This window comes from Platalea leucorodia, assembly GCF_965183815.1.
Source record: "Platalea leucorodia genome assembly, chromosome: 5".
NCBI classification, from domain to species: domain Eukaryota; kingdom Metazoa; phylum Chordata; class Aves; order Pelecaniformes; family Threskiornithidae; genus Platalea; species Platalea leucorodia.
In genome coordinates this window covers 53366535-53385297 of record NC_138827.1, presented here as the reverse complement: position 1 = coordinate 53385297, position 18763 = coordinate 53366535, and the positions used below count along the sequence as shown (strand labels likewise).

Here is an 18763-nt window from a genome sequence, read left to right as displayed (position 1 = left end):
AAATTACGTTTGCATCTTCTTCCCTCCTCTATTTGCGGAGCTTAAATCCCATGAGGCTTATTTCCACTGCTAATGGCTGCTACGCCAACATAGAGCTGACCAGACCACTGGGCCAAAAAACCCTGCAAAGCGCTGGTCAAACTTGACATCTTGACTTTTGTGAGGGATGCTTAAAACACAAGCATCACGGGCACAGCTTCAGTCCATACTGCACTGTGCTTGCACCAAGGCAAGGTTTCCCTTTTAGGGACGAGAATAAGAGTTTGACCCCATCTCCATCTAAAAACCACAACCTGACACCAGGGTAGAGGCAGACTCCTGTATATTGTCTGGCTTTTCTCTCTGAAGCATACGCCAAGTGCTCTCAGCTGCCCATCTGAAAATCCTGAGTGCATCTACAGAGGTGCATCTGACCAAAGGTTTAAAGAGGCCTCTGTTCAAGTTTCCCTATAAACATCACTAGAAGCACTCACAGACAACTCCAGGACCGTTAATAAATAACAAAGATTGCAGGTTTTATAGACAGCAACATGAAGCGCAACTGCATGAACAGAAGCAAAGTATTCCATTAGTGCAACCAAGAGCTAAGGAAGTTGTTCAGCTCTCTCACTGCATGGTGGGATTTGCAGGGAAAAAAAAAAAAAAAAATCCAAGACAAGACTGCTCCTACCACCCTCCATTTCCAGCCTCAATCTGACTATTGCAGCCTCAGCCATTCAACACACTCAAGATACTATACGGGTGTTAAGAGTTCATCTAAAGGGTAATAATTCAACTGCAATTATTTGGATGGCTTTTATGATTTTCATCAGTTGCCAAACAAGAATATTCCCCAAAACTATCAGCTGCCACGTTTCTCGACCTGACACAGTGCAGAGATCAGTGTCACATCTACACTGAACAAAGACTTACACCAAGGACTTGAAACCAAATCTTCAAGAGCCGGATCCCACACACAGCCAACTAAAATGGAGAATTCATCACTGTTTGCTGGAATCTCATTTACTGATACCCAGCTCCCTACTAAATATGCTCACAGTCACCTGAAACAGGGAAGCTCCTAGAGTTGTCAGGAATATCAGAGCCTCATTGGTTTTCACCATTTATAGCACGGATCTTTACCTCAAAGGTCATCCTGGAGACAGCATCCTGCTCTGGGCGGAAGACTCCTTGCCGTTTTCCCCTGCGGTCCATGTTAGACTGCTGTGCCATCACCCTGTTGTCAGCCATGCCATAGGAAGAGTCCCAGTAATATTCTGGCACCTTGACTTCTGAGGGGTTCTGGTTATATGGCTCCATTGGGAAAGGCTTCATTTTTTTCTCCAGAGGTTGCTGTTGCATCACAGGAGGCTGTAATGACTGTTCAAATAATTTTAGAGGGTCCTGGGCCTGCAGGTAATAGGACGGCTTTACGGGCATGATCTTCCCCAGTGAGCCTTGGACTTGAGGCGGGTTCCAGAGCTGCTTTGATGAGTCTGTCTGCGGATACTGAGGCAGAGACGCATGACTTTCACCAGCAGGCAGGAACAATTAGTATTAACTGAATGCCTAACTCCATTCAAACTGTCAGTCTGGCTCACTTGTGACAGACATTCCACAAACATTCTGATTTGCTATGTTATTCACGAAAATGCAGTCTCCATAGGCATCTAACACTCCCTAGTCAAGCTTTACACCAACAGCCAAGTATAATCCTTACACTAATCCAGTACCTCATAAACGCCTTTACTAAGGCACTGAGCCAGCATTTTGCTGCCCAGAACACCAGGAGGGTCTCACCATCGAGTCCAGACATACCAGAAGAGAGATTTTCTCCAGCACGACGTGAGCATAAAACTAAGAGCTGTGAGGGAACTGACACTGCAACCCAGTTAGCCAAAAGGAGAGTGCAGGTGAAGGTTCAGACTCAGTCCTCATTACTCAGACAAGAAAACCAGAAAGGACTAAGACAGAAATACCTGATCAGAAATATCACCTTCATATCTTGCCCATAAACAGAAGCACACAGAAAACAGATGACCACCTTCCCATTCCAGTAGATACCTTCCTCAGTTACAGAATCGTACATTCATACCCACTGAAGTTCAGCTCTTTTTCAAATTTACCCAGAAGGCCACAGATCAAAATTCCACACTAAGGTCTTTAACGACAGTTTTGAAAAGGTAATCCATGAATGTAAGTCTTGAATGTTGCCATTTATTTTTAAGCGAAGCTTAGCACATTGCATTAGTCAAGTTTACCTGCTGGAATCCAGAGTGGTGTGGCGGGCTCTTCCCCAGGCCCTGCACAGCTTTCGTAGGGGACTGTTGCTGCTGCTGCTGGGCCAGAGCTTGGACCTGTAACTGGCTTGCGGACTGTGCTGTTGCCTGAGCTGGTAAAGATGAGAGGGGTTGCTGGGAAGGAGGTGGTGTTTGCTGAGGTCCCTGGGTCATTGGCCCTGGTCCAGAGGGCCGTTGCTGGCTGTAAGGAATGTGGGACTGTTTCCCACCTTGCACCTGGTTTCCTGCAGGCGAGTGAGCTGTGGGCTGGAGGAAGGTTCCTGGGACAGAAACACCACCTGGGAAGGTGTACCCCGTGCTCATGGAGAAAGCCACAGAAGGGGGGACAACGTAGGCTGGAGGTGGAAACCCTGGAAAAGAAAAACTCACGTTTAATCGAAATTTGCAGAGCAGGTAGCTCCCTTAAAACATTTAGTGTGGGGTTTTGGTTTTGGTTGTTTGGGGTTTTTTTTTCTCCTTATTTTGCTCATTATGACCATGAGGACAGGAAACACCAAGTACAGTTTGTATAAATGCACCATAACATCCTTTCTCACCTTTGCACATACATGGCTGTGATCAAAGGGTTATTCAGGGTTTGTTCTTGTGTTTTCTTACAATATTCAAGGCACTGATAACAGTCAGCCAGGGCAGTATCTGGGAGTCATGTGTTGTCTGTCCATCCCCCGCCCCCCCCCCCCCAATTTCCCTGCCTTTTTTTCCCTGCTACCTTTTTCCTTCACTACTCTGGGGTTTTTGATGCTTTACCCCCAAAGTTCCCTCCCCCTCAAACACATGCACTTTCAGGGACTAAACTTCTGGAGCAATGGACAGAAGCAATCAATAAGTCTACTGCCTCCTCCCAGAGGATCACCAGTCTCAGGATCAATTTAGACAGAGACAGACAGTAAGCAAACAAATTCTCCTATCTGCAAGATCAATTTCTTTCCTGTAGTTCACACGGAAAAGTCGGTTTGGAAGGCAAGCTTTAATTCTGTGTGTCTCAGGCCAGATTTTATGCTGACTTTGGGACAGGGAAGATGCTCCTGTCTTATATTGACCAGCTATTTTGTGAGCAAATATGGACAGCAAGGTATGACAGGAGCAGTCTGCAACAAAATGGGAACACTCAATGCAGGAACAACAGCAAATAAGACCACACAAATTACAGCTTGAAACATGAGCACCACTACAAAAGAAACGGAGCTTTAAAGAAGAAAGCAGTGTGATTCATCTTTTGTAATGGAGTCCTATGCACAGAGAATGCTTCCTCCTGAGCTAGCAGAACACTGTCAAATTTTGAGTAACTACAGAAACAGCCTACTGTGAAGTTCCTTGATCTCATACCCACGAACCAAGAAGGAAGGTGGCAGATTTCATGACAGACCTTGACTCGAAAGCATAAGGAAACTTGTTTCTCTCATTTCAGTTCTGCTCTGCCCCTTCTTTACTACTTTGTAAGATTCTCAACGTGAGAATGCATGCTCATTAAAACAGCTCCTACCTTCAGAGGCTATAACAACCACTATTACAGGATTTTCTTTGCAGTCAACAGTAAATCAGGCTTCAAAAGAATGACACAAATTACCTGGCCGGCTAGGAAGGGGAGGGAAGGCTCCTGGGTGATGAATGGGGATGAACTGAGAACTGCTGGCCTGACTTGGAGTCTGAGTTACAGGTGTTTTCCTGGCTTCAGACACCGGAGTCTTCCTCATCTCCATCTGGGACTTCACCTAATGCAAAAGAAAGTAAGAAGAAATTAGGTAACTTTTCCTGTAATTATCCACATCATGTCTCAAGCCAAAAAAAGAGCTCCCAGATTGTCTGAGAGATTATTTTCTTGTCCCTAAGTAACTGGGAAAGGTTTGGAACACAGGAACTCAGTTCCCTCCTCACTGACCTCAGGCAGGTTACCCTGCCTGTCCCCAGGCACTCCTAGATTCACAAAAGCTCTCTAAGGATATCTACCCAGAAGACTGCAACAGGGTCCTTCTCTAGCAAGAGAGTGGGAAGCGGACATAATAATATCCTCAGACCATACAAAGAACTTACCTTGCTGCTCACCTGCAGTGCCTTACAAACAAAAAGTGCAGATGCTATTATGCTTCTCCTAAGGCACCGCTTCAACCTAACTCATGCTACTTACCTGCAGCACCTTAAAAATCAAACACTACCATGTTTTTCCTAGAGAACTCTTTCAGCCTAATCCATACGGTGACATATATGCACAAACTCCTGCATACTATGAAATTCTTTTGACCGAGAGCATACAAGACAAATAGCAGAAGCGCTTAACCTCTTTCAGTTTACTGTGTAACTGCTGTATGTTCTGTTAAAAGAGCTGCACCAGTTAAAGGCAGAGAGAAGAATGTAATGTAATGTTTACCTGATTCTGAGTCTGCTGCGGTCTGGGTCTTCCTGGAGAGGAAGACAGAGGGGAAGACTACTTTCCCTTTCTGTTCAGCTCAGCAGAACTGCCTGGAATGCAAGATGGAGCAGGCAGGAAAAAGACAGCAAGCAAGGAACCCGGGCAATACAGAAAGGGCCCAGGAGCAGACCTGACACCAAGCCTCAAAGGTGATTGCAAGAAAGGGTTTTATCAGGGACCAAATTAAAAAAATCCAAACCAAACAAACTAAAACTGTGTGGGGTTTATTTCAATATTTAGTGCTGCTGAGTTGAAAAGAGTTAGAGGGCAGGTCTTTTCTGCCAAAATACAGTAGTAAAGGGGTAGATGCACTCAAACGCTTTCTTAAGTTCTTTTTCAAATAATTCTGAACTTCCCCATTTACAAATTATGAGAGTGCCGTCTATTTTTTGCATTTAATTAAAAAAGTAGATTGTAAGACTGGGAGGTTTGGGTGTATTTTTGATCTCCTGCTAGAAAAAGTCAGGAGGGAACTCCACCTCAAGGTTCTGGCTGATACTAAGCACCACGAATGATGCAGCCCCTGCTCATTCACTGCCCACCTTCGCCCTTCATCACATTGTGTATATTCAACTTACACCGTGCTGTCCCTTTTTTCTCCACAATGAGCCAAACATTTTTTAACCCATACTGAGAGGTATGCCTTCTTTTATAGCAATGTTGGAGAATTCAAAGACACTCTTCCTGCCATGGCATTTCAAAACATGAGCTCTAGTCCATCATAAACTCAAAGCTGCTATAACACATTTCCAAAAGTGGCTTCCAAAAGACCCCCGCATGATTTATAGTTAACTTTTAAAAGCTAAATAACTAAAATTGATTAATCAAGACAGACAAATTTCAGTTGCTTCCCCGCTTCTAATTGCCCTCACCTCAAAAGCGTCAATTCTACCAAATATTTATGCCCACAGTGGTCCTGAGGGTTCCTACACAGTAACTGAGCACCATTTCATCACAGTGGCCTCTTAGAGTACGTTACACCTTGAGCAAGTCTGCACGCAACCTTCCTCAGCACCTAATGCTATTTTCCCTAAACAGCAGATATTCAACCTATGCCACACTTTAACAATCCTGTCTGAGCATGGGAGTTTTCCACTTATTTGCCAAACAGGACTAATTACTTTCATATAACATTCTTAACATTTTTGCTAAGTAGGAACTGCAACATTTGCAGCATTTGGGCTTTGGAAGGCAACGAGGTATGGAGAAGATAAAAGCCTGAAGTATCAAGGAAGACCAAAGCAGAGCGCTAACAGACCACCTGTCGGTGCAAAACCTACACTGGTGTCTCCTCAGCTGGGGGGAAGCAAACCTTTCCCATCTTCTGGAATAGGTCTGGATAAATAAGTCCACCAAACTATATAAAACAAAAGGTATTTCATTGGAATGGTTGCCATAGCAAATACAGCTGATGGAACTAAAAAGTCAAAATTGATTTCTATTCCACAAGAGATGAAGAGTGACCAAACACATCAGAAGCAATTCCGCTACAGCTGGGTTTGAAATAAGTTCTTCCTGGGTTTGTTATCTCTTAAGACTAAGACAAGCAAATTTCTGATAAATCAGCTGGGTTAGAATTAAAATATCTTACCTATCCAAAACACTACACATACTTCTCAGAAGATCGGGTGAGTTTTACTGGCCTCAAGTCCTTATTTTGCAAGACAGGGGCACAAACACTGAAACTGGGAGTTGTGCTCAGGCCTGCAACCACATTCCATATGTGTTCAACAAATGAGAGACCTGCTATTCTAACTCACCTACCTAAGTTGTTCTTCAGATACCAGACTCTTGTTCAGTGACTCATGAATGATTGCTACACGGTTTCTGTAGGCTACTCCCCTTTACCCCCCTTGGTAGGGCCCCCTGCAAAACCAAGTGCATAACACTGCCAGTTCAGACCTTCCGTTTTATAACGATGATGTTTAACAGCAAATAATCAGGAAGAGAACAAGAATGATCCAAGGGTCCTAACACTACAAGCCGGAACGACTGAAAGAGCTGGTTTGTCTACCCTAGGGAAAACAAGACCTCAATTACACAGGCCTTTAGAGCAGATGCAAAGAGGAGGACTTAAGTTATTCTGCGGACCTGTCCTGGGAAGCAGTAATAGGCTTACACAGAGGCAAGGGAGATGAAGTAAATTAGGAAATAATTTCCATTTGCAAGAACAGTGAAGAACTGACAGTTTCTCTAGGGAAATAATAGTCTCCATCACTATCATTAAATGCCTCCAGACGTCATCAGAGAATGACTGAGATGCAGCCAAACTATCCAGGTACAGATCAGATCAACCCCGAAACTCTACACCCTTATTTACTACAACTCAATGGAAGTCAGACCAGTAAATTCACTATCTACTTATGAGGTGAGCATTTTTGTACATAATGCTCACCGAAATAGGGGAAAAAAGCATGCCTCAAAAATATAACTGAGAAAAGAGCAGCTGATATGAAAACCAATAATTTTGAGCAAGCGTCTGAGCACAGAATTACGGTTTGAGTGAAGTGTGGCTTTCCTTACTTCCACAGAGGGCCACCTGACTGCACGCACGGTACGGAGGGTCTTATTCCACATAAACAACTGGGTGCTTTTGTGATGTGTTTAATTTATTGAATGGAGCACAAGTCAACTGAACCAAAAACGCAAAGTACCCAGTTCCTTCACAACAGACCAAGAGCATGACTAAGACCTGGCCATGCAAACTGCCTCAGTAGCCCAAATAATTTGTGGAACAACTGTTTTTTAAGAGAGTTAACATAGCAAAATCCCCTTTCATTGCTCCCTACCTTTTCCTCACCAACAAATTGAGACAGCATCAAGGAAAAGGGCAGAGACCCAAAGATAACTAATCCTTGGTCTTTGAGATAGATGTGTTTGTATTTTTTTTGTGCATCAGCTGTACCTGCAGGGCCCACAGTGAGACCTCGATTCTACTGTACTCTACACAAGCAGCGACGGCCCTGACACAAACATCGTACTGCCTAAGACACAGTATCCCTTTGATCTAAAGGCTTACCTGAACTGCCACGTTCTGCTTTCCTGCTTCCTGCATCTTATCCAAGCCGCATTTCTTGGTCTCATTCTTTCTTTTATTGTTATCCTTCTTTCCATCATTCTTATTGGCTACTATTCCTTTGCTATAGTCCCGTCTTTCCCTACCTACATCTTTAGGGGGATAGATTCGCCCTTGCTCTCTGTTGATTTCCCGTGGCTTGATGTTCTCTTTGAACGTGACCATTGGTTTTTCTCCTGCATCACAGTTGTTGCTCAGACTTCTGCCAGAGGACAGAACTGATTTGAGTCCAGGGCTCCCATCTGTAGATAGTGGCTCTGCAATAGATGTTTCCTGCAAGGCGAGACTCTCTTTGGCTTCACTAGGGTCCTCTAGTAATAATTCTGGGATTTCCGTCAAAAACAACAGCTTTCCTACCTCATTTTCACACTGAATCAACCTGAAAAAGACAGAACGGAATTGAAAAGCAAGTAGGAATAGTTTTTCACAGGGTAACCCACTTCCCCACATTATAAAAGCAGAAAGTCAACATACAGCAGCAACTGAAACACACAGATGCTACTTGCAATTACCTTGGCTGGTTATCAGCAATCCATTTGCCTGTGAAGATCAGACGCTGTTGCCGTATCCGACGTTGTTGCCCTTCCTTATCTCCTGTAATTGCCTGGTGGCCTTTGGAAAAATCCAAGTTCCTAGTATTGACATAGGAGAGGGAATAATATTAATTATACAATCATCCTCTGCAACATCATATTTCTTTAGAAATACAACTGGTCAGCATTGCTCTATTATAAGCTGTGAAATTTCACCAGATCTTATTCAAAACATGACTCTTACAGATGTCTGATTTACAGATGCAATTCTCTTCTGGTAAGACACATCCACATTAAAGAGGTTGTTTTGTTGTTTGGTTTTTTTGGTTGTTTTTGTTGTTGTTGTTGTTGTTGTTGTTGTTTTTTAACAAAAGGCCAAAAGTTTATCTGTGTGATAATCAAAATCACAAAAATAATAGTTGAATGAATACATCTAATATTTAGTCAGCATTTGTGCATGATGTCAGGTACATGGACACAGTTAAAAACAGAGTAAAAAATCAGCGAAGTAAAAACACATGAAGTAGTTTTCATGTAAAAGTATTCCTTTCCTTACTTCTTATATTTTTCCTTTTCAATTTACTAGTCTGAAGACTAGAGAAGAAAAACAAAAGTCATGAGTGATATTATAAGCTCATGACTTTTCCCAGAGTTTTACTACATAGTCTATTACAGTTGTTTTGCAAAGATACCTACATCAATCCATACATTAGTAAGTACTCATAAGTAAGATATTGTAGGGAACAGGTCAACGTCTATCAAAGTAGTGACATCAGCAAGAGTACAGTTTCCTTCAGCTGTCACCCACCTGAACGATGGCCTCAGAGCCAAGAATCCTTGCAACTCAAATTCTTCTGGAAGGGGGGTTGCTGGTGAATAGACAGTAAACAGAATAACGAAAGCATGAAAGCATTGAGTACAGTATTGTAAGTAGATAACTCAGCAAGGTCACTATACATAATATAGCGTTTTATTAACATGCTCATCTGTACTGGTACGCCCTGCAATCTGAGGAGCTCAGGAATGATAAAGTAGAGCAAAGTCTGCTCAGCACAAGAAAGCAGCATTTGTAAAGTATTCATATGCACTAATAAGACAACTTGCTCCCTTATTTGCTCTTCAACTGCAATTCCCCCCAACATCAGGAAAAATGTGCATCGTTCCCAGTTCTTTACAGCACAAACTAAAAGCGTCCTTACCATTATTATTGGATAGATCTTCTTCATGAGGCTGGAAGCTGTTTAGAAGAGAAATCAGCCAGGGCCATATGCTACAAACCAGAAAACAGACAAACTATAAGTGAAAACTACAAAACATAGAATCTACCTGCCTTACTAAGAAAACATTAAACTGTTGCAGTCACAGCTACCATTAATCCTTTGATTCCCAAGAAAAGTTAAAGTTTCTCCCATGTGTCAGGGAAAAGATCACTTTCTCAAAGAACTTAAAGTTTTTAAAAAAGTCAGTCTAAAGTTACCAAGGAAGCCAGACTCTCACAGCACTATGTTCATTATCCAGCAAGTCAGAAAGCCTACTATGAATTTAACTTGACAAAACTATTGCATGAGCAAAAGTTCAGAGCACTTGTTTACAATTCAAGTTTTCCAGTCCAAGGCTGACTGCTCTCAAAGTACAGTAAATTAATCAGTTGGGAAGCAAAACAATTTATCAAGATACAGCTGTGCAGAAGTACTTCTGTTCTGTGAACGTTAACACTGTACTGTAGCACTGAAACAGTTACCAGAACGGTAAGAAGGTCTATGTAAGGGTTGCACTAAGTAAGACCATTAAACTAGAGGTTAACTGGCAGTCTCCCTGCCTTGCACTGGCAATACCTGTGCAAGCGGTGACTGGAAATTCTTTACAAAGGCCCTGGAGCAAATCATTTAAAAATCGCAACAATCACCACATAGGCGGTTAACATTTAACTGCCAGCAAGAGGCTGCTTTCTCCTATTTTTTAAAAGCTCTAACCCAAAAGTCTAAGCATCCTTCTCCTGCTTTAGTCATGTGCATCAAGTCCATCGAGGCAACAGAAAACTATTTTAAGAAGGTGCCCACTGTGCTCAGTGTTAGCGAAATGAATCTCCATCCTCCCTCAGCAAGGCTTCAGCCATCATCCAGCACCTGGATTAGAGAATGCAACGTGCACCCAAAAGCCTGAGGTCAGCCACTTCCCTACACCGCCGCAGGGACTGGAAACATTATGTTTATGCTTATTCTCTACACTAAACTAAGCAATACCTCCTTCCCATGACTGACAAGGAACAGAAGGAGGAAAAAAGGGAGAGTGCAAGTCTGTTGCAAGCTACAGTAAACTGCAATCTTCCTGTACAATATTTGAAATAATGAGATTTCATAATAAGAGATCTCTAAAGAAGAGTGATGTAGTGACACATATAAAAATCTAGACCTAATGTGACTTCCCTAGGGCAGGTTTGGAAAACTTATTCCCAAAGAGCACACACTAGTACTGTAGTACTAGTAGTCATTTCTGTCCTCAGTTGCTGCCTTCAGATTCATCTACTTTTCTAGGTAAGCATGTTTCCTTCCTATTTCAGATGCTCATTCAGTTTGGGGTAGGATTAATTATCCACAGGAGAATGGTAAGCATAGAGTGGGGAAAACTGAAAGTTTAAAAAGGATTACAGATTATTTCTTGAACCAAGAGCACAATTAAGTATGAATTCAGAGTAAGGAAGACTTTTCGATATAAAACAGACATCAGGTTATTAAACAGAGGCTAATAAAGGCATGTGTGTGTTTGTGTAGTCTGCAAAGAATTATTTTCATTAGGATCTTCCAATAGAAATAAAAAGAAAACTCTCATCCTTACCAATAATGGGAAAGATGGACAGTCACCTCCACTTTTTAGAGCCAACAACTGTAATGGCTACTAACTAATGCCCAGTTTGACAACTCTTAGCAGTCCTTAACTTTCTTTTCAAGTTCACCTGTGCATTTTACAGCTGTTTGCTGCCCACTTCACAACTCCTTTGTACGATGAGTATCTGAGAACACCACGTTATCCCACCACAGATTTAAAAACCAGGCATGTTCTTTAAAGAGAGCCTGATCGTTTTATGGGCAGAAGGATCTGCTCTGGCTAATTCAAAATATACATTCACACCTGAAGATTCATTTTGATACTCCATAAAGTACTGCCTGCATCTCCTCTCTGCAAGGTATGACTACCTCATATCAAGTAGTAATCTTCCCTATTAAAATACTGGTATAAAGTCTTCCTTCAGAATATGCATACAGTCATACTCATTACCATCTCAAAACAACTTGTGAACTCTTATTTTCCTTAATCTTGCCTTCAGGAACTCTGGAATTGAAGCTCCCACAGCTCCAGGGCTTTAGGTTTTGCACACATTTGAGCAAGTCTTATTACTCATTTAGCAAACCAAGGTTAGAGGGACCCTTGCTCCCCATACACCAATGTACAGAAAATGCGAGCCTTGGCTAGAGTCGCACCTTACAGCACACACTGCCAAGACAGAGCCGAAACCACTGTGGGGACACATCGCACAAGAGCAGCTAAGCAGCTGGTTTCACACTGTTTTCCTTATAGTGGCCATCCTAGGCAAAATACTCATCCAACTGTGTCAGTAACAATCACTCCAACCAGAAGAAACATCTTACAGGTCAGAAACGCTTTACTGAATTGCTATAATTCATGAAAAGTTAACAGGCTATAAAAAAAGTTGGCGAGTTTTGAACTATTTAAACCTAAACTAATGAGATTAGAGGCAGAAGTGAAAAACCAGAGTAACAGTCCAGAACAGTAATGCCTGTGCTGACGTTTAAAGACCCCTTCTACTTAATTCAATTTAATTCCTGGATGATGAGCCAGGAAAACTGGATTCCAGCACTGCCCAAGAGATGGCTCAATGCATGAAATTAAGGCAAGTATTCTCCTGCCACCTACCTCAAGAAATCTGAGAAATCGTTACAACAGATTAGACTAAAGGTACACTCAGTAGTTATGCTCAAGTCAAACATTATAAAGTACATCCCTCTGATCTTACAAAAAAAAAGTTACATGCAAACCTAAAGCCAATTAAAACAGTGAATTTGCTCATGTAGCCCACAAGTCTCATGCTTTGTTTTATGAACTTTTTAGCACATCCATACTCTATCATTTTGATACCTGTAATAATGACTTATACGATCGCTTTTCCCATTACTAATTTGTGCATCATCAGTTATTACTACTTTATGCAATTAAATGTATCAAAAGAAAGATTAACACTCACTACCGTCGTTCATCAACCACTGCCTCCTGGAAAACACTGGGCCTAAGTTTCAGCCAGTCCATTGAAACCTTCACAGCTGGAAGAGGATATGCAGCCCCAGAGTCCTCCTGGTAGTCATTTTGTAAAGGACACTTGCACAGAACTCCAAGAAAGGACACTAGAAACAGAGCGGGGGTGGGGGGGGGAACGGACGGGAAACAAACAACACAAAACACACACCACAAACAATGCAGGAATGACACTTTAAAGTTGACCAAATAACCTAATCAAACACATCCCACACATAAAACCCTATTCTTAAGAGCTAGCTCTTTAGGACAAAGCAGCCCAATTACTTAATCTTAAAAAACCCACTAGCAGATCAGAACATCTTTTTTCAATAAGGAGTTCTCTACCATGGAGCAGAATCTTGGTGTTTTTTTCTCCCCTCCCCTGTTTAAGTGTCATGGCAAATCATTTTGGTAAGTTAACAAAATCCGGTGAGACAAGCCAATTAGAAAATTATTCATTCATTTATTTATTATAAATGATCAACTCAACTATCTATCTGCATTTTATCCACTTTCCTGGGTCAGCAGGCACACAAATCCACCGGAGCTAGCTCTGCAGGCAGGCACCCAGCTGAGTCTCGCCAGGGCACACAGAAACAGTAACCACACCAGTGCGGCCATAGTGCTTTCAGAATCAACTCCAGACTGGAATCTGGAGAAATTCAGAAATTTAGGCATTTACAAACAAGGCCAAGCTGATCATGGGCCACATCAGGTTAAGCGAATCAGTGCTATGCAGCTAGAGTCTAAAATGCTCTGCACTCCCACTTATCTCCTAGTCGATACCATCAAGAGCACAGAAGCAGCTGAGGTCCTCGTTCAGTCAGCTTCAGCCATGCTGAATCACAACTACCTCCATTCAAAGCAACTCAAACCGCATTGCAGCCAACTGCAGAGCAGCCCCCCAAGAGGGGTACTACCCACCACCAAGTTGGATCCAATTTTGCATCCAAGTTAAAATGTTCTTTCAGAACCAGGAAAAAGATGCATAGTTCTGTAAGGCCTCAAACGGAGTAAGTCCGGGGCACATAAATCCAGTGTCAGCCAGCACAGCGAGACTTACACGATCCTGCACGACCATCTTTTCTCTTAACTTTCTCCCATAACATCTATTCTCATCACTTACCTCACACAACCATTAAGCTAGATACGGACAGCAAATTACTAATAGATTCCATATAAAAATTAAAGAGAAATACAAAAATCAATTAGTTTTTGTACTTACTGAAGAGAGCCAGTAACTGTGTCCAGCAGAGCTGCTCATCCTGGCTGTAGCTATGCTGCTCCGTTTCATTGCTGAAGTCTCGCAGGTGATGTAGTTGAAACAGATTGATAACAGTAATATGTACTAACTGCTGAGAATTGAAGGCCTTTTGGAATAACAACCTCTGTAACAAAAGACACACATACAATGTATGTATTTTCATACGGTAAAGCACACACTTGAAAGGATTAGTAGTTGCAGTATACTTCACTGCTTGACTAATGCTTCTGCCCTTAAGGCAACATTCATTCTAGATTTTATTTTCAGGCCATCCCTATTAGAACAGCACTGGGCTTCCCGGGAGGACATGGGCAGATGCCCACTGTTAAGTCCAAGGTTTTTGCTCGTACACCAACTCATATGCACAACTGTCGTGGTTTAACCCCAGCCAGCAACTATGCACCACACAGCCGCTCGCTCACTCCCCCCCGGTGGGGTGGGGGAGAAAATTGGAAGGGTGAGTCAGAAAAACTCATGGGTTGAGATAAGAACAGTTTAATAACTGAAGTAAAATGAAATAGAATAGTAGTAGTAGTAGTAATAATAATAATAATAATAATAATAATAATAATAATAATAATAATATACAAAGCAAGTGATACACGACACAATTGCTCACCACCCACCGACGATGCCCAGCCCGTTCCCGAGCAGCGATCGCTGTCCCTCTGGCCAGCTCACCCCAGTTTATATACTGAGCATGATGTCATATGGTATGGAATAGCCCTTTGGCCAGTCTGGGCCAGCTGCCCTGGCTGTGCCCCCTCCCAGCTTCTTGGGCACCAGGCAGAGCATGGGAAGCTGAAAAGTCCTTGACTGGTATGAGCACTACTTAGCAACAACTAAAACATCAGTGTGTTATCAACATTATTCTCATACTAAATCCAAAACACAGCACTATACCAGCTACTAAGAAGAAAATTAACTCTATCCCAGCTGAAACCAGGACAACAACAAATCAACATCCTCTTGGACATGGTTCTCTTTCAGAGCAAGTGCAACTTTAACGTGCAATGACAGCATTGCAATGCAACTGGAAGAACTGCAGAGGCATGTATATCCACTGTATTTTTCAGTCTTTCGAAGAAACAGCATGGAGAAGGTGACATTTTAAAAAAATACCCCAGGAAAATTTAACTACTCTTTGGTTATGTATTAAAGACTAATTCCACATCTGACTTCATGGGTCATGGAACGCCAGAGTAGACCATAATAGCGTCAGCTATTTACAAATGCATTTCAGTAACTATGCTGCAAAACACACCTTTCTCAGAACAGGAAAAGAAACTTTAATGCTTTTTTTTTAGCATTGTGAAAAAAAGGAGATATCCTAAACCACAACCAACTTATCTTCAGACGCAACAGTCAGGGAGGCAAGTGGATTAACTAGCGTGAGCATCAGGAAAAGGTTTGAGCTCCATGTTCAACCTTGATTTTTAGTTGAGGGCATAAAGCACTCTACAGCCAACAACTCAAACTGGCAGAGCTGTCAGCAGCGGAATCGTGGGCCTGGCTGAAGACTCCTAACCCTATGACTGCTCTCCTCATTCAGAGTTAAAATCAGCCACAAAGTTAAAGTTATTATCCACCATACAGCCAATTTCACATCCACATTCAACCCATTTAAGTCAGAAGAACTGCCCTCTAGTAAATTAAGCCTTATGTTGCATAATATAAACAAAAAAGTAATCTAAGCAACAAAGCAGGGCTCAATTAGCTCTATTTTAACACCCTGGATCAATTCAGAAAAATAAGACTGTTCCACATGCCTGAGCAGTGCTCATAATTATTGATTATAAGCACTGTGGAAAAAGCAGTACTTGTTCAATAGCCAAATGACACACAAAAAGAGAGATACCATTATTTAATTTTAAAACAACATTAACTCCCAGTGTTCAAGCAGCTCATATTCAAAGCTAATGCAATTCACAAGTTTTGTGCTTTTTAAAATTTATTTTAAACCCAAATTGGACCTAGCTGTAGCAGCCCAATTCGATGCAAAAATGCAAAAAGACACTGTAAAGAACATTTGTAATTCTTTATATTGCTAAGACCATCTTCCCCTTTCTTACTTTGGAAAAGCATCAACTGCTTTGTTGAACTTATCCATAGTACCTGCTCATTTTTCACAAATGAGGAAGCTGAAGCAGAGCAGTTTCCAAAAGGCACAGTTAATACTATGTCCTCTTTGAAATTGTACTACCTTGTACCTTACAAAATTCTCTGTTTCAATCTTTGCTACATTGTCCAGCTTAATGAGATGACTATATGATTAATGTGTACTCCTGGATTTTCCAGAGGAAACTTGTTCAGAATAGTTCTAGTCTACACACAAATTAAGGTTGTACTGGAACACTTTTTAAAGGCCAACCACTGACAGGAGAGGCAAGTTGTCTGAGGAAGATTAAAAGCAGCCTTAATAACCGGTGGGACTGAACGAATGCCATCCAAAAATGAAGCTCTCAAAACTCCTCCAGGCAACTGAGCCAAGACTTCCCAGATGAATCAAGTGCTTTTCACAGGCATCCAAGAATCATCCAGGTTAAAGAGCAGAGAATCAAGGGTGGTCATTGATTTCTCCTGTATCTCCACCAATAACGCTCCATGTCAAATGGGAAAAATCCCTACTATTTGCAGAAGTCAACAGAACTATCCAGTGTTAGCTGCGACGCAAACCTTCCACAACTGGCTACTTGAGCTTCCTGTATTTTAGCATGTGAGAAAGTTATTACTGGACTGTAATTTCAGAACTCAGCTGCTAAAAATACTCTCCTCAATACACTAATTAATATGTTGTTAGAACTAACCTTGAACTGTTCTTCCAGCTTTTCTCGAAGAGGGCTCAGTTTCTCCAAGCTCTTACTCAGGTACACATGGCCATGGAATTTAATAAATGCCTTGATGAAGTCAGACACGCTCCATCGAGTCTTCACCTCATCACGACTACATTCAGAACAGAAATATCCGACTTCAGTCTTTGGAATTAGACACAGCTGCATGTAACATTACATACTTTTTCTGTGAAGTTCAAGAAAGGAGGAATGCCCATGCAAAGCTACTTTTTCACGCTGGCACAATATGCTTATTTCCTGCATTCACTATTCACACTCAGGAGCATCCCGGACACAAACTATTCCTTGTTCCATACATATGTTAGGATGCTCTGACTGGATGGGGGCTGAGGCACTTCTGTTTCTACTACCAAATACGAGTAACTTCTGGCAAGGGAGGTACATTTGGAGGAAGTCTCCTCCGTCTTATCTGAGCAGAAATAAATTACGCTTAGTCTTACCTTTCCAGTGCTTTAGAAAGTGCTTTTTGTAGGTTAGTGGAGGCAGCTGGAAAAGGAAACTTCACAGCAATGCTTCTGCAGTAGTAGAAAATTGTGGTCAAGTGGTCTCCTTTGGAGGAAGCTAGAATAGCCAACTGATTATAAGGCTGACCTAAGGGAAAAAAAGACAAGTTGTCATGGACTGAAGCGTGCTAGATTTCAGCCTATGTATAGTCACCTTAAAAGGGAGCACAAAGTCCTAAAATCTTCAGCATACAAGATCCAGATTCATCTGCTGACCCTTTTACTCCAGCCTCATTATCAGTACCCCTCAAATGAAAAAGCTTCCAAACCTGCAGTACGTTTTTTCTTGTTCGTTGGTGGTGGGGTTTTTTGGTGTGTGTGTTTTTTTTTTTTTTCTTTTTTTTTTTTCTTTTTAACACATGCTTTAAAATGGGACAATAAATATGGTGTAAAAAGCTAGATACACGAACTAAAGAAGCTCTTAACTTGCATGAGCAACTTGAAAAGTCCAATTTTAGCTACTAAACTTTACAAACTGGCATGTGAACAAGAAATAAAAGAAAAAATGCTGCTGGTAGGCCAGTTTTCATTAATTGTACTTTGTAACACATGAGTGTAATACAGTATAATGTAGCAGTAGTGAAGCCTTGGAGTGAAGCTGCACATTAACTTCTTTTTTTTTTAAATCTTCACAAAAAGGAGACAAGTGACACAGATCAGGCAAACAGCTACTATCTAAATGATTTACCAATGGGTCAGGCTTTGTTGCATGATTGTTTTGGGTATTTGGGGAGGAAGTTTTATATAAAATCCCAAGTTTCCAACTGCCACACAAGAAAACCAATACCCCAGATCTTCTTTTGAATTACGAATCTAAAAGGTATCCCAGACTCACCATTAGAAGGGACAAGCTGAGCTGCATGTCTGTAGTAAGACTCTGCCTGGCTGGTCTGATTCCTATAGCGAGCTAAGAAGAAAACAAAAAAATGAAGTTGAGACAAAAAATTCAATTCTCCCACACTTACTTTAATACAACCCAGTTTACCTGAAGAGCATTTTACTACTATTTTAGAAATAAGCATCAGAAGAACACACAACTACACCAAGCAGCATGAAGATTCAAAAGGTTGAATTTTAAGGTGGCTGTTTTTCCTCAGATCCTATTGTCACAGCTTACCAGTTCTTATTTAGAAAGATGTGCCAACAGCATCACATCCAGACAGCTAGAAATATTTTTCATGCTTCTTTGCACAATCAGCAACTAGATCTACTTTTAGATTATTACAAAAGCAATTGCAGATTCCCATGAAAAGAGAACTTTCTAGAACACATAGTTCTACTCCAATCAACAAAGAAATAAACCTGTTGAATTTAATGTAGAAGAGAAACGTTGTTTATGAAAGGCTGGATTTCTAACTCTTGCCTTTGTATACAAGATTTAAAAGTAATGTTCTGAGATGGAGAAATATGCTAGCCTGCTGCAACAAGCTTTTGTAATAGTTACCGGTTTCAACATTTCACTATGCCTACCAGCTATAACATGATTAGTATGCTACAAGACAGATTCTAGCAAATCACTAGAAAGCCAGTGATTAACT

At 41.5% G+C, this 18763-nt stretch overlaps 1 protein-coding gene across 7 annotated transcripts in view; it reads right to left on the bottom strand.

Annotated features, from left to right (window-relative positions):
* Window positions 1-18763, bottom strand: part of SMG7 (SMG7 nonsense mediated mRNA decay factor) — a 55077-nt gene that overhangs the window by 8013 nt on the left and 28301 nt on the right. For 5 of the 7 annotated variants that reach the window (XM_082313117.1, XM_082313112.1, XM_082313111.1 and 2 more), the window contains 12 exons: window positions 18061-18132; window positions 17163-17313; window positions 16678-16813; window positions 13832-13994; window positions 12557-12713; window positions 9495-9565; window positions 9104-9164; window positions 8275-8394; window positions 7706-8141; window positions 3847-3991; window positions 2241-2629; window positions 1123-1488 (listed from right to left, as the gene is read on the bottom strand). In XM_082313117.1, coding sequence (XP_082169243.1) covers window positions 1123-1488; window positions 2241-2629; window positions 3847-3991; window positions 7706-8141; window positions 8275-8394; window positions 9104-9164; window positions 9495-9565; window positions 12557-12713; window positions 13832-13994; window positions 16678-16813; window positions 17163-17313; window positions 18061-18132 — 2267 coding nt within the window. The remainder of the gene's footprint in view (window positions 1-1122; window positions 1489-2240; window positions 2630-3846; window positions 3992-7705; window positions 8142-8274; window positions 8395-9103; window positions 9165-9494; window positions 9566-12556; window positions 12714-13831; window positions 13995-16677; window positions 16814-17162; window positions 17314-18060; window positions 18133-18763) is intronic. The other 2 variants (XM_082313116.1, XM_082313114.1) reach the window with 2 other exon arrangements.